At 35.7% G+C, this 17,270-nt stretch overlaps 1 protein-coding gene across 1 annotated transcript; it reads right to left on the bottom strand.

Annotated features, from left to right (window-relative positions):
- Positions 1-5,549: 5,549 nt before the first annotated feature.
- Positions 5,550-17,264, bottom strand: LOC104467120 (uncharacterized protein KIAA2026-like; the record flags this gene model as incomplete). The annotated part of the gene is made up of 3 exons (XM_010080758.1): positions 16,913-17,264; positions 13,988-14,188; positions 5,550-6,979 (listed from the first exon to the last, which is right to left on the bottom strand). Coding segments are annotated over exons 1-3 (1,948 nt in total), but the record flags the coding sequence as incomplete, so codon positions are not given.
- Positions 17,265-17,270: the final 6 nt, after the last annotated feature.

The following is a 17,270-nucleotide window of genomic DNA, read 5'->3' as shown; positions in this document are numbered from 1 at the left end:
CAGGAATGTAGTAAAACACAGGTTTTCCACAGAAAACTTAACCTGAGGAAGCCCTTACTCATCTGCCAACAAAGCTGGAAACTATTAAGCAGGCACAAGTAACATTAACTTGTCCTGTCCACCCAGACAATGTTTGTTACTTGACAGATGATGAGGACAGAAACCTGTACAGTGAGTATTAGTATAAGCCAGTAACAGAGGTTAGTGAAAGCACTAAAGTGAATGTGGAAACAAACGCTACTCTGAGAAAAACTGATTTCAAAGTAAGTAAACATGATACTGGAAGGCACCAAAACATTTGTAGTGTTTGAAATAGTGTATTCCAGGTTTCATGTCTGACTCAGTCTAAGAATAAAGACAGTACTTTATATAACAAACCAAAACTAAACCAAAATAAATCAGTAAAATAATTCAAAGGAGCACAATTTTTGCATTACTGCTTTTTAATTTTTAATGCTAAATTAATGGTGATCACCATAGGTGGCGTGGAAGAAATAAGACTTCTCTGAATTAATACTTGTGTTATCATCTGTACTAATCTCAATTCCAAGAGATTGGATTATTTCATACTTTTGACTGATAATTAAAAACTGGCCTGAATTTTCCTGTTCACAAATTGATAAGACACATTTCAAAGATCTAGTAACCAGTGAGCATATCCTGATTTCTCTTTATTCTCCTAATCTTTTATCTTGCTCCCAACAGCTCTTCTTTCAGAAAATACAACGTGCAATAATCTGGAAAATGAAGCATCACTATGGACTTTTGAAGCTTCCACACTGACACTGCACATGCTTTTATAGAGTCACAACAGCAAAGCAGGTCTGAACAAGTGCATTAGTAATGCTGATTTACAGAACAATATTAGTAAAGCCAATAAAACCTCTGTGGTACATGTCTCTGCAGACACTGACACTGCAGCTTAATGCATTAAGTACATTGTTATAACTTGGCAGAATACCTCATTTAATGTTTTCAACATGGTTAACAGGCTGTTCCAGATCTAGAGGCTAGACAATACTACAACAGTTTTTACAACCCTGAAGACAAAAGTGAAGATCAAACTCCCAAGGACAGTACTAGACAAAAACTGCTGCAAGGCTGTTAAATTAATTTCTTCACACTCAAGCAATGCATAATTTCATACAAAAAAATGTAATAGTACTCTAAAGAAATAAAATACACTGTGAAATAAATTTCAAGTAGGTTGACTGCTATGAATCTTTCAGAGCACAAGGGTAGGGTATAGAATTTACATTAAGGTTCTTCTAAAGATGTGTGCTATATTGGTGTTTCTACACCAATTGGAATAAAAGGGATACAACTTACACTTACTTCAACCTTTGCTTCAGGCACACCACAGTTATTTCAAGCAGCTTCTGGTCCCTCCTATTTTCTCAACTCTATGAATGTTATGAATTTCATTCAATCCCTGTTAAAAGCTCACAATCACAGAATTCTCATGTGCTTTGCACTGCAATCTTTCTTGTACCGCGCGATTTACTTCAGCATAGCTGTCTTAGTCCAGATCCAACAAGTCTATCACCATTGTCACAGTCTAATTAAAGGAATTATAGCCTAATTTATCTAACTCCAGTAATAAAATAACATTTAAAATAAATGCGTATCATGCAAGTTGTTGACAGGACTCATCTCTCTGATTCTCTTTCCATTATATTCAGAACTACTCTGCCCATAATACTGACAAACTGGCGCAGTAACAGCCATCACCTTGTTACTAAGACAGTAAAGTGGTTACATTGTCCTTTTCCTAATTTGTAAGAAAACTTCATAACTATGGCATTGCTCATAACATGGCTGTGTTCTCCACTAAGCTTTGCTCACACTAGTTATGGGAAGCTTTCAGATTAAAAAACTGCACAATCAGTCTATACCCAGGAACAGGATCTTTTGGGTACCACTACTACACCAAGTCAAGAATGTGCAAATCATCTCGAAACATTAACTGTGACTCATAGCTACATTTAGCTGCCTTAGAGAGCCAACAGCAGGGAAAAGAAATTACCTTGTTAAAAAACTTTTACATTCCTGATACTCTCTTCTACCTCCTGTACTTTCAAAGAACATTGCGAAGAGAGATCATGGCTATGATCAGAATTAAATCAAGTGTTTTTGCAAATTCAGAACAAGTTTTACCGAATCTTTTTCTCTGTTCTACATTGTAAGGGTATCTTTAAACAGAAGATGAAATTTCAGAAGAAGTTTGAAAAATACTACTTAACCTTAAACATTATGCAACATTATAAAACAATAAGGCATTAGCATGAAATAAGTCCAATCCTATCCATTTCAGCCTTACAGCTACAGGACTAACAGACACTTAACAAGCATAGGAAGAAAGCTCTTTCTCATAATCCTATACTGTTTTAGGAAAATTTTCTCCAGCAAGGTCAAAATTTGCTAGTCAGAATAAGAAGGGAAATGCCTCAACATATTAAAAGATAAAGGACAAGAGAGTACCAAAAGAAATAGGACCCTTTTACATCACACCCAGGACAATGCCTGTCACCTGTAGATGAAAAATAATGTTTTATGCCCTTCACCTCAATGGAAACTAACACGGCACTTAGACTGTCAAATCCAGCAGAGCAAGTAGTTAGAGACACGGGAAAAGTAAAAGTGGAGAAGACAAATTTCCATCATTTCTCCTTGAACAGACACACGGGATGTCTCCATGTGCAGTCAGGGTTGCAAAACTGTGCAAACACCTTTAGAATTTCTGACAGAAAACTTTCTTACTCTCTTGATTTCCACCTGCACTGACACATGTCCTTCATGTCTGAAACTGACAACGAAATGGGGTTAATACCACACCTGCAGTGTTCTCTGATGAGGAAAATATGTATAAGTAAAACCTAAGTTCAGATGACTAGTGGTGTCTGGTACCAGTCTACAGTTACAGATGGATATTCTTAATAAAACTATACACTAATTACTTTCTATATTAAATTACCTCTGGTAATATTAAGCTCCTTATGACACAATATGGAATTAGAAAAACAGAGGTACATGGCATTCTACTGCTATATTTACTATTCAGCCATTTAAAACCACGAAGTAAAACTGAAAGAACAACTGTTTTAACTCCCATGTTTTTACTGTTATGGAACACTAGCTTGTTTTATAATAAGCTTCTGAACCATATTTGGGTCCTAAAATACATTCTAATCAAGCTCAGCATAAAACACAAAGGACAATAACTGGACAATAACAATAATCTTCACTATCATCCTGTATCAGATCAGCATTAGATGAGCCTCAGTATTAAGATATTACAAAAAACCAAATTTTTTTTTTAGCAACTCAGAAAACCAAACAAACTTATTGCAAGAAATGGAGATCACATAATACCTGTACAGGTCAACATATGTAAGCTAACTGGGGCAATGAGAAGCCAGGGATTTCTGTTTTGACTTTAGCATCTGTGCACCGTATCTAAGACACAAAAAGGAAACTAACTGAAGGGACATTCTCTCTTGATTCCAGTTTTACTAATGAGCTTAATTTCCATTGTGTCAACTAAAAGACAGGAATTTTGAACTGAAAGAACTGCCTGTATTTAAGTATTATAATTAAGCATACTGGTAAGCACTACAGTTTCCACTAATAGTGCAGGATTTAGTCTGGCATCTACTGAACACCAAAAATTCCTTAACACTACAGACTAAAAATGAGAAATTAAAAACCTGAGAATTTTCACTGAGTTTATATTATAGAATATATTTTTATTACAAATACATTCTGTGATAATTGTTCATGATGCATTTCCTTAAAAAAGTTTAAACTCATGCACCAGTATTTACAGTTCTTCTAACAGCACTTCAAAATTTGTCTCTCTTTATTAAAAACAAAACGTAATTTGTAACTATAAAAAATTTTGCTAACATGCTTTTATCAAGTATCAAGATGGAGGCAAATGGGCAGCTTTTTTGAACTTCTGTTATTTTTATGACACATACAAGAAAAGCAGTTAAGCACAATCTCTATCAATTAACTTCAAAAGCTACTTTCAACTATTGACAGTCTGTTTTGCTAACAGTGGTTATATTTAAAAACAGTAACCTATTAAAAAATGACACACGCCATTCTATGAGCACTGCTTAATTAACAGAAAGTAGATTTTTAAGCATGTGTTGTAAAATTAGGGTTACAATGAAGACGGCAAGTATTTTAAATACTTTCACAAAAAAAATGATCCCCAATTTTTTTTTTTTTCCAAGAGTTCTCTAAATTAAAGAGCCCTTATTTGCAACTTGGGCTATTATTCATTTTATTGTTTGATTTTAAGAAGAATGAAAACAGTGATACATTTGGTGAGCTAACAGTCACAAAGGTCAATGTGAAATACATTACTTGTGATGAATACTGCATGTATTATAACTCTTAAAAATTATACCTTAAATAAAATTTATAACTCTTAAAATTTAGATTTAGATATGGGCATTGACATTTTTTGGAGGAAGGAATTTGTGATTTATACGATAAGACAGTTCTTTGGGTATCCTGCACAAATATTTGGGATCTAAACATTACTTTTTTTCATAGCTTTAGATTTCCACTCAATTTCTAACTAAAACACATTGGCATCAGATGTCTGAATTCTCTTACCCTTTAGAACATGTTCTGCTACACAGATTTTTGGTTTTGGAGCTCTGCTTTTGAGCTGGAATCTAGTATTTACCTGTCAATTACACTGTTCTGAAAATAAGCCTGTCACTGCAAAAAATGTAATGTCTGAAGCAGTCTGACAAAATCTATCACAGGTAGCTTAGCCCATGACTCAACAGGATAGCAGATCAAGCTTTGCGGTGCTTTATATGACATCAAAAATACTACCACTACCTGACAATTTGAACTGACTTAAGGGCTTTGTAACTGCACTGCTTTAAAATTGTCTAAAAATTTTCCAGTGAGTTAACTGAAATTTGGATTGTGTATCACCTGCCTGAAACACTTAACTAGATGCTGCCCACATCTATAATAAAAATGCCATCTGCATAAATTCCGTATTTCCATTGTTGGACCAGGCAGAAATGTGATCAGGCCTGAAGCCAAAGCAGTACTGTTTGGTGACCCGAGACTGCACAGTTCAATAGGAACTCATGTAATTACTCTGCATTTCTTTGTGACTTGGATAAGGTAATATTATCAGAAAGGGGAGAAATATTTCTTCAATTGCTATGACATAAGACAGTGTAAAACAACTTCAAGATACACTCTCTGACGTCAACCTGTCAGATTTATTCTGCCAAATATTTTTTTATAAGAAACAAACTCTTCCAATCTATTATGTTCTCTAAAAATACATCTGCAAATGAATCATGGCTTAATCAGCTGATGAGCCCGTTTTATACACTTCTATTATTCAACAGGAAACTTTCACACTAAAATTAACATCAGAAAAGTCTAATGGAGTAAGGCTGTCCTGTTTCACAAAATAAAATGTAGACTAAGAAAACTATTAAAAAAAAAAAAAGAAAAAATCAGTATCCTCCTAATTTGTACTACAGGTAAAAATGTCAACTTACCAGACTTGTGCTTTTTGTGTTTTGCTTTCTTTTTGATTATAAACAACTTGTTCTGGATCTCAGATTTGTAAGATTTGAATGGATGAAGATGAATCTCACACTTTCTTTGCAAGTCATCAAGTTTTCTCTGTAGATTCTCATTTAGAATATCCTTCAACTTCTTTTTTTTCTTTTTCTTCTTTTTTGCTCTCAATTTATTTAGTTTCTTATTATTTCGCAGTGAGCTCTCTAGCACTGTTTCTTTAGCAGATTTGTGGTAATTTATGTCTTGGTTGTCATTATGACTGCCATTGACATATGTTTGGCAAGTTTTCAGTGTGTTCTCCTCGAATGGACTGATCTGGGCTTTTACTCTGGCCATTTCAGCACAACCTTGTCCATTCTCCACAGCCCTGATTTCTCCTGATTGAGGGTGACCACCCATACCAACAATCTCTTCTGAACTAATCAAATTCCTCAAGTTCTCTTTATAGGAATCAGGTTTTTTTATGCCGCAGACTCTTGAGGTCTTGATTTCACAGTTAATCTTCTCTGTAGTGACTCTAAAGCTATCTACAGGCATTTTTTTTTCTGGACAGATAACAACGGAGTCCATACTCTTCTCTACTTCTGTCTTAGAATAATGTAGCAGCTCTTCTCTACCACCAGGACTGACCTCCCCATTGTTTTTGCTGACATACTCATGTTTCACTTTCTCCAATTTAATACGTGACACTTTTTTAATTTTGATGGGAGGAGATGGGAATTCAGGAGCCTGAAAAGGTTTTTGTTTGTAAATCCGAACATCTGCACCACAGAACTGTGGAAAATGAACATATGCATTCTCCAAGAAGTCATAACCAAGAATTACTTCTCTGCATTCATGGATAGGCTGACCAAGTACTGCATCCTGAACATCCTTTTGTGTTTCATACACAAAATCACAGAGACCTTTTAGCAGCCACACTTTTTGGTAGAATGGTAGTTCATGAAATGGTTTTTCCTGCAAGGGATTAACTTCTCCAAGGACTTTGAAAAACTGGGGACACAATCCAAGTTTTTCTGCAGAGCTATTAGGATTGTCAGTCTGCCCTACAACAGTATACCAGTGTTGTACTTTCTGTCTGAGTGCTGCTTCCCAAGTCCTGTAAGAAAGTGTAGGCCTGCGATGTAACGTAGATCTGCGATGAGGAGGACTTAACAAAGAAGTCATTATTTTAGATAAAAAAGCATTACACTGAGGCATCAGAAGACAACGTTCCAATTCATAGAATACTATTTCGGGTAAATTTAAAATCTGTTGTGCTAAACAAAGAAAATGACCAATAGCTGGAATCTCCCACATTGTCTCCATCATTGTAGGTGCTGCTTGATCTAAAAGTGACTTTTCCCATTCTTCTATTTCTTTCTGACTAGCTTCTTCTGCCTCTCTTCTTTCTTGCTCTCTCAGCCTATTAAAATAAAGTTTAGGAAAATTCAGATATCAGGTGAATGTAAAAGAAACTGGTGAGAAAAAAATCAGAACTATGGCATGACAAACATTACTTATCTTGAAGTAGTAAAGAACACAGTACATATATTTTATTTCAGTTTGTCTTACTTTGGATTACACAACACATCACTGCACCAAAATGGGAATTATAGTCTTTTATTTCTATCACCACTTAAAAAGGGGAAAAGGTAACAAAAAGACCTTGCAGATATCAACAGTTTGGGTGATTTAGATTTTCTTTAGATTCCCTTCCCCCAACCCTTTTTGGCAGGATTAAATATTTCCAACAAACTATTAGTATGAAAAATCTCTGAAAATAAATTCCAGATAAGTCCTGCTTTCAAACGGCTGCTCTGTGGCTTGTGTCACCTACCTTGTAGCTTCCTTCCTCAGTACATAGTATACATGCCTAACTGTTAAGTACTTCATTCACAGACAAAAGTCATTTTCCCTCCCACCCACAGGTGTGTTACTAGTTGGTTTGCAATGGTGGTTAAAAAGGAAACAAATATCAGGGTGCATGAAGAATGTGATGGAAAATAACACCAGAAAAAAAAACCCCATCATTACATTAAGAAATGGTTTGCCCTCACCTGAAAAACTGTATTCAGTTCTGGTCCCCCTATCTAAAAAAAGGATAGAGCAGAAATAGTGGGTATTCAGAGAAAGAGGTTATCAGTAACCAGAGGTCTGTAAAAACTTCTGAGAAATCTGGGACTCTACACAAAACACTAAAAAGAAGAAACATGACAGCAATATACGAAACCCATATGATAGACTGGGAACTTCTGTTGATTTTTATTTGCAAATTCATCATGAAACTTAAAGGCAACAAGTTTAAGAGGAAGAAAAGCTTCCACTTCAGATAATCAATCAAATGTAGCTTACCATCTAACTTACTAAAACACAGGATATGCTAATTCAGTTCCACAGTAAAAAATAGGACATCTGCATGAATTACAAGAACATCAAGAGTTACCAGTAACAGGAAGGATTTTTCTTTAATGTTGTAAGGGTAAACTAACATTTTTGCCTCAAGGCTTGACCAGATTCCAAAAGATAGGATTAGGATACAGCTGTACTTTCAGGAAAATTTTTCTAGAGCTCATCCAAAATTTTCATATCCTTTTTCTCTGAAGCTTCTGTCACTGACCACTGCTAGAAACAATCACCTGCATATATCGCTAATGTGAACTGTTACTGGAATTTACGTGTCCTTATTTCCAGATTGCTAACCTCCAGTTATATTTCCTCATATCCAAGTAACAAATAAATGACATGTATCCATTACAAGCACCAATGCTTTCCAAATTCAGCAAAAGAGTAATGGTATATTAAAATCTTTCTTTTGACAACATGAAGCTAATAGTGGCTTCTAGCATGAAGAATGTGTATTTGAAGCGTTAAATATTGACTAGATACCGCAGTAATGTAAAAAATGTGACAAACTCTAGCTTAGCCCACATTTTAGTATCAGTGCAGGAGAAAGATGCTGTAACTACAAACTTAAAGTCTGCATCCTCTGTGTAGGCAAAATGACCTACAATACAGTAAGATTCAACTGAATGCTTTACCTTATATAATTAAGTTAAATTTTAGTGACTTGTTACCATAATTTGAGCAGAAATTTTTAATACCACATACAGGCATCCTTGTTATTTTTATACCTATCAAATGCAGAAAGACGGATTCATATAAAACATAAAATTAAAATGTAAAAGCAAACAGGTCAGTAAATTCTCAACTTCACTCTCCCAAAGCAGCATTAATTTAACTGTATAATAGATGGGGGAATCTAAAGTCAAAATCCCAGTTGCTACTCTGGGTGAATAAAGCAGTAAATTCAACAATACTACTTGCATAGATAAACTGAGCATTTTTTTAATTCTGACTTTTGTTCTATTTTCATGTATTAATATTTGATTAGTACAATAAATAAAATTTTAAAAAAATCAGAAAAAAAACAAACTTACAAGTTGGCCAGAGGAAGAAATGACAGTGAGTAAAAAGCATTCTCAAAAATAAATTTCAAAGCACTCCTGAATCCCCCTCCCTCTTCCCTCCTAACTGTAAAACATACTTCCAAATCACCTGCTGCCTCCAAAAGGTGTAAACACTATTAAAATAGTACAGAAATAGGCTTAAATATGAATAGCTAGACAGTGAGATAGAACATAGGTAGAAACAATCTCATTTCCGTATCTTTTTAGAAAAACACAGGCTGCAGACGATATAAAAATACCGTCTTTGCAAGCAATTTCAACTTGCCATCAATCAATAATTTAAATTAAGGTAGAATTCTCAAAATCAATACCATGACCTAGATTCATCTCTGTCTTGTACTTCATTAAATGACAATCATTGTACTATTTTAAAGGTATTTTTAAAAAGAAAAACGTACGTTGTTTCACTTACAAATTTGCTTCTGCTTTTTACAGATAATTTTATCACAATATCTGTAGTCATTCCATTCTCAGAAGACATTCAAAAGAAAATGTAAATAATAGCACACTTTCATAACTTCATTACTGAGGTCTTCCTACTAACTGCCTATCTTTTGGAGGGCATAGCTTGCTCCTGTGGTGTTGAGAGGGAAGAGGGGGATGAAGAGGGGAATGGAGGTGGGGTGAGGGAGCAGGGGTGGAGGGAGAGACAGAGAAAGATTCGATATTTAGCAGGACAAATACCCTTGCACTGAGAAATCCTCTGGACAAGCATTCGGCTTTTATGCTGATAGCAACTGTAAAATAACTGTTGTTTCATACTTTTATTTACATTTACCAGGAATATGTTTGCAGACACGTACTGTGTTTACAATAACACAAACCTATTCTAAGGTTAAGCTGACATTTCCAGACTAAAAAATGACAAACCTATTCCTAGAACACATCTGCAGCAGTCATTTTGCAGCTTGAGTGGATAAAACCATGGCACCTCACCTTAAAACTCAGCAGACATGCTTCCCAAGCATCACCCAGAAGAGTCCAGACATAACTCCCCACCTCTCTTACAATTTTCTCCCTTAAGACAGCAGACACATATCACCAGCTAATTCCTTCTCACTTGCAACAAAATATTTCACTTGGAGGGGAAAAGAGGCAAAGACTAGATTGTACTTTTTTCCCCTCATTTACCACTTCTAATCCACTTAAGGGTTGAGTAATTTTTCACAAGTAGAAGGTAAGGCATTAGAACTCTGATTACAAGGTAGAGAGAACTGTTTTAACTCTACAATAACTTGTTCCTACAAAGTTTCTTTCAAAAAATAAACAAAGCTACATACGAAATAGCAGTATCACACATTATTCTAAATTAAATTAAGATTTAATAGTCAAAATAAATTAAATTTGGAGATGCCCATGTGACCTTAACTCTGTAATATCTTACATCCTATTATAACATACTCTATATTTTTCCACAGGACCCAGTTCATCCCACAGTCACAACGTCCTCATAGAAGGCAAAATTGACTGTATAACCATATCTCATTCCACAATTTCCTAATTTAAATTACTAACTTGCAACTGGAATTGAATACTTTAAATGTTTTAATGAGTGTGTTTGACTTATTCCAGGATCACGTTCTCAAAGATGGTAAAGTCACAGAACTGCCTAGATAATTTTCAACAAAAAGCCCTACAGATACTTAATTCCCACTGAAATCAATGAGTTAATTACCTGTCGTTCACTGGTGGTTTTAAAAGTTTCAGTAGGAATCTACTTCTATGTTTCGGTATCTAAATGCGTCTAAATAGGCAAGCATTTCCAACTAAGGCCAGGCTGGATGAGGCTTTGAGCAACCTGGTCTAGTGGAGGGTACTCCTGCCCATGGCAGCGGGGTTGGAACTTGATGATCTCTAAGGTCCTTTCCAACCCAAACCATTCTATGATTGTATGATTCTATATAATAATTCCACAATTATTTATTGCTAACTGGTATGTAAGTTAGTATGTATATTGATACATTACTTAATTAGCATGTAACCAAGCAGCTGAGTAGAACCTCATGGAAATGTAACTAATAATCCAAAGAAGATATTCAATAGTATGATAATTAGAACGGAACAAAAAGAAAGCTTATAAACAAGATTGATGAGGAAAGTAAATTGGATGTTGTCACATATATACTTGAGAGGTAAAAGTGCTTTTGCTGCTGTAGAGAAACTATTAGTGGCAAAATACTGAAATAAGCTTTGCAAAGACATCTCAGTTTTCACATGTTGAGTCTATCATACTGAATGCGTCACTTGGGGGAGGTAGTAAAACATTAAACAATGAAAAAATGAAATGGGCTGTGCAGGAAATGGATAAGCTACAAGAAAGAAAGAGAGAACACTCTACAAAGGATACCTATATAACAAAAATAATCAAAGGATTTGGAGTAGGATTTCCATGAAGTTAACTACAGAAAAGAAGAGAAGAACCACACTTCAGGATATTCAATCCTGCTGAGGTGGCTAAACAGCCTAAACTAAGATAATAACCAGCACGAAAGTACATGTATGCTGAGTGGTCAGCTGGATGTCCAGAAAGTGAGCACTTTTTTATGTTCCTGATAACCCATGTGCAAGTCGGGAAAACAGCAGGTGCTGCCTATCCAAACACAACTGATTTGACAGTGCACAAGCAAGTCATACTACCACACACACACAACTTTACAGGGAAAACAGGAGCAGAGCAAAATTCTGTACAGTAGAAAGTAAAATCCTAAAGAGTTTACCCACTCGTTTGAGTTGACCATAACAGTCATTCATCATTATCCTCAGACACAGGATAGCCTATATTATAGCAAAAGATTTGAACATTCACTCTTCTACAACTGTGGTGAAACACTAAGTGAAACAATCAATAATAATAATCAATAAAATAATCTCTATCCACTAAAGTAGCGCTTTAGTTCTAAGAATACCGTTTATATCACGAATTCTACTGGGATACATGAGAATAAATAGGAATTCTGCATATTTTGTGGCCTGAAAAAGATGTGGATAATTGTTCAGAAACATATATTTCTATTTGAATTTTCCTTGCACTTTCAGTGTAAGCTTTAAACAGGTATAAATGCAATTTCAGTTCAGCAAACTTCATTTTCATCACAAAAAACAGAGTGAGTGAAAAGCCAAATTCAGTAATGAGAACACTCATCTGCCAAGAAGGACCAAGACTGCAGCTCTAAGCATGTTATAATTTTGACATACTGCAATGGGATTACCAAAAGGACAGCACCGTGCACTCAAACTACCTAAGTCTGCAATCTTGCATAGTTTTGAAAGTGACAACCCTCAGTGTGTCAGATTTCTAAAAAAAAGTAGCTGTAAAACAATTTTCTCTTCTCAACAGATAACCATATATTCAACATAATCTATATTTTAGCAATAATCCAAAGAAGTTGTAATACATTTTTGAATTAAAATAGTGTCCCACCTTAGTGATGCAAGTATGCGCATTTATCTATACAACACTGGTAATATATTACTAATTTTATAGGCCTTCCAATTTCCGAGGCTTTTTCATAAAATACCTCTACAATGTATTTTTGCAATATTTGCATTTTGGTGAGCTGGGAAACAATTGGTATAGAGAGGTCCTAGTTACTTTGAAAACATGCTGGATCCATTAGGAAATAAAATTTAAGAAGATATCTGAAGAGATCAGTAGAGTCAAAGAAATATCCAACCGGCAATCTACTGACACATTTTTATTCCTTCCCAGTTAAGTGTCACAGCTCAAAATTTTGGGCACAAAGAGGCAAGCTAGCCGTGATCTTTTTCCATGACTGTAAAACCTTCTGTAGAATCAACCACTGTGGAGTGTCCCTTGCGCAGGATCTGTGACTTTTGAGTACACACACGTACAGTTCTGTAGGAACATGCTTAAAACAGGTGTATGAGAGCAAAATTTTTATTTGATCAGGAAATACGTTTTACTGACTTTATGGATTAATTAAAATCCAATCAACATGTCCTTTTTCATAACAGTGTTACCAAATTCAAAGATCTGAATGCAGAGTTGAACACAAGTCAAGAGAATTTTAGAGAAACAATAACCCTAGTCTTTGCTATTTTTGCCAACTATGAGGTCGATTCCCTCATTTCTAGGGAAAAAGTACTGGCTAACACCCAACTCAGTCAAACTGTATGGCTTAAATCTGTTGAAAATTACGATTATCTGCAAAATAAGTGTGAACTGGGAATCCGTTTCTTTATGGGAAAAATCTCAAAAACTGTAAACTTTGAAAAAAGCTGGAAATATTTTGCTTCCTAAAGCTAACACTGTCTTATCATCATGCTCCATGTTCAGACACACTCTCAAGTTACTGTTAAAGTATACAAGCTTATAACCTTTGTTTTTCTCAAAGTGAAACATCACAATCAACAATAAACACCACCTAGAATTATATACTTCTTATATTTATGAAAACCACAAAATATCAGAGTTACTTATACACACATTCTAAATTTGTTACCTAACTGACAATCTGAAATGCCGCATTGGTGACATAACAGGAGTGGCACTGGCAGAGGTAATTTCCTTATGGCTATCAGTGAGGGAAATGGTAACAAGATCACAGAATTAGACTGCAGTTAAGCATTCTGGTAGTTTTTAATCTAACTGTTACATGAAAAACACTCAAAGGACAGGTATGATAACCTGTGACTGAGCTAACAGGAAATTGCTGTGGGTGCTTTCAGTTACTATTAGAAGTTTCACAATTCTAAAATAGCAGCAGCCTTAATTTATTTTAAAGCTTAGATGACTTAAGCAGTTTTTCAAGAAGGTGGTAAATCAAAACCTATTTTCTTGCTTTGTGGATGAACTGTATTGAAGTCCTAGGTTAATTCATTCACTTCAGACAAAGAGCACCACAACATTTATTTACCTAAAAAAGCCTTAAGGAGCTTGTCCCTCTAGAAAACTCTGAAGACATAATTATTTAAAACCAGAACAATACAGTTTTCCCTATTACCTCTTCTCCTCTTTTGCTCTCAGCTGTTCCTCTTGTCTTAGAACCTGAACCATCACAGACTCAAACATGCCTGTTGACAAGCCTACTAAATTGCGAGGTGTAGAACGACGTCTTGTTGAAATGCATGCTGTTCCTTTCTCATCTTCCAGCCCATAGCATCCTCTAGATGTTACAGCTATCGATGTTTTTTCTCTTAAATGCCTAGAAGAAAAAAGCAAGCCAATTAACAATTACAATTTCCCTTAGCAAAGGCACTTCAATGCCTACTCTACCAACCATAGAACAAGTAGGCATACCTACTCAGAAAAAAAACAGTTATTTTTCACCTGCTATTTCTTTCATTTTGGAAATCCCTCTACAAAGTTTTAAACTTAAAACCAACATGCTAACAAGAGCTATGTTTTCACATCTGTTAAAAATGGTGGACATTTGTCTCAAGTAACCAAGTATTATTTGGACATTGACTTTCCTATATTAGTTCATAAGTATTTGGAAAGAAAATACTTTCACAAGACCTGAGATAGGAAATTATCACTTTTAGGAGACACCTAAAAATACTGGGGAAAAAAAAGTGCACTCTTTGCTTCGGGTTGGGCAGGATGGTGTGTTAAACAGCAGTTTAGTTTTGTTAAATATTAAAAATTATGAAACACAAAACACTACAACTTTGACTGTAAAGTTACATTTCATCTTATACTGTTTCAAATTACTCCAGAAAAACTGGTATGAGCAGTAATACTATCACACAACCCCAGAAAACATTTGAGGGGAGGGGGAAAAATCCAACTTCCATTCAAAAGCAACCCCCATTCTAAGGTAATTTTCTGTGGTTTGTATCTGAGAACCATACAGCCAATGTTGATTGTTTCACTTGAGTCATTTGATGGGGATCACTGAGCTAAATACTGCTCTGTAAAGAAGCAAGAATGATTATTTCAAGATGCAGTTCTTGAACGTCATTTTACTAATAAAATTAGTTCTGTTAAACACTTAAAACAAATCTGTCTTATCAAAAATTGTGAAAGAACTTTGAGGCTTCTAGATCCACAATCCCTTCTATACATAGCTCTTAGAAACTTTTACCAATTTAGTGTACACAGACATATTTTTTAAAATCTTTACAAATCTCTGAAGAGTTTCTAAGAGAAATTTACTATATCCTCTGGTTGGATTATTTTTAGCTATTTTAATATTTCTTTATTTGAACAAAGACTGCTTATTTGTGAAAGAATGACAACAGCACTTGAACTTTTTTAGTAAATACATACATTGCTATTTGATGACACAGTACACAAATTGACTTCACTTCCTTACAGAGTTTCTAATAAAAAGGCACTGAGCACTTTCAGGTCCTACCAAATTCAATGAGTAGTCATATAATTCAAAAAAGAACCTTCAACAAAATGCCCTTCAAGTCAATACAGTTCACATGTTACAATCACACAACATATAAAAATGAACTTGGCACACATCTTCCAAGCTGCATTCGGTTAGCTATTTATTTGCCAGCAGTAACTCTTTTAAGCCAGGAATTGTTTTGTTGGGTTTTTTAAAATCAAGTTTTACTCAAGCAAACTACCAACATTCATGCCCAATTACGTTCCGCTCCTTCCCTTCTACTCACAAACTGTCCCAAAACTACTGTTACACAAAAACAGTTTTAAATACACCAACACAGAATACATTCACTCTGGCTTATTCAGTCGAGTTCTCCACCACACTTCTCAAAGTGTTCCTACTACACAAGCAAGGTTCTTCCCATCAGATGGTGGTTAACGCTGTGTCACTAGGAAGTTTAAGGTTGACAGACAAGCACAGCTTCACGCATTTCTTAACTGTTCCTTCTTCACTTTCACCCTTTGCCAAAAAAGCCTCTTGGTTTTTACATGCAAAATACTACGTCACCCAGAAGACCGGTGGACCTTTCATTGTAAAAAGCCACCATGGTTTTCTGAATATGACTAAACTAAGCCTATGTGAAACTCATGAGAAAGTATGTATTCCAGTCGTGATTTCAACTGGGCTTTCTACTACACAGCTTGACAGCTTTCCGTGCTTCAGCTGCTTTGGCTGGTAAAGAAGTTCCTGCCAGGGACTTATATTTAAACACATCACAATTTCCACTTTGCCATTCAAGACTATAATATGCGAAGAATTATCCTTCATTTTATTATTATGAAAAAAATATCCCAACATTAAATTACCCATTTCAAAGCAGGTACTTTGGCTGAAGATTTTATTCCTACTCATGTTAAAGACAGTAAAAATTTCACAGACTGTAAAAATCACAATTTGTGATCCAAAATGTGAAAATGTATTCATACAGAGTTTGGGTAGTTCTGCTTGCTTTTGACAGCATGAAATAAGAAAAGAGCATTTGACATCTTGTTTAAACAAGTTTGCGTCCATGCTCATAAAAGGCTTCTTTCAGAAGGAAAATCTTAGTCAGGAAATGCTGTGCCCTACTTTACATTTTGGCATTTTTGGGTTTGGAATCTCCAAAGCATCTGGAATTAAGTTTCGAATAGTTCCCAGTAGGAAACCTTCCTCTTCGTGGAAGTATTGAGAGTTCAAGCATTTGAATGGGAACTACTCAAATGCATTTTATTGTGGGTGTTTTAGGAGCCATTCAAATGGTATTTTTTACGTAAAGAAACACACCCTTCTGTCCTCCCTTTATGTAAACAGCATCTGTCAGGGCCCCTATATAGTCTTCTACACTTACCGAGAAAGCAGTGCCAGCTTCTGTTCCAGCATCAGCTCCAGCTTCTGGGCCTGTTGAATGGGAACTACTCAAATGCATTTTATTGTGGGTGTTTTAGGAGCCATTCAAATGGTATTTTTTACGTAAAGAAACACACCCTTCTGTCCTCCCTTTATGTAAACAGCATCTGTCAGGGCCCCTATATAGTCTTCTACACTTACCGAGAAAGCAGTGCCAGCTTCTGTTCCAGCATCAGCTCCAGCTTCTGGGCCTGTTTGGAGAGCCAGTGATCTACACCATGCAGCCGGTAACATGTCTCCAGCATTAGCCGGAAGTCACCCACGAAATCTGCTATTCCCGTGTACTGCCCAGTGGAAAATTTCTCTTCCATCTTCAACAGCCACATTCCCGCTGGCGACTGCTCAGAGGAATGACTGCTGTTACGACCCGAGAGGGAGCCAACTCCTTCTTCCCTGATGGGTGCCTGATCCACGAGGGGCTTCAAAAACGGTGCTGCCAGAGGTCGGTACTTCTCCATAAGGAACTCGCGCAAGATGCGGTATGCCTGCTGCAGTTCGG

Source organism: Pterocles gutturalis, unplaced genomic scaffold (genome assembly GCF_000699245.1).
Source record: "Pterocles gutturalis isolate BGI_N339 unplaced genomic scaffold, ASM69924v1 scaffold37204, whole genome shotgun sequence".
In the NCBI taxonomy this organism is placed as follows: domain Eukaryota; kingdom Metazoa; phylum Chordata; class Aves; order Pterocliformes; family Pteroclidae; genus Pterocles; species Pterocles gutturalis.
This window is presented reverse-complemented; position numbering and strand designations above follow the sequence as displayed.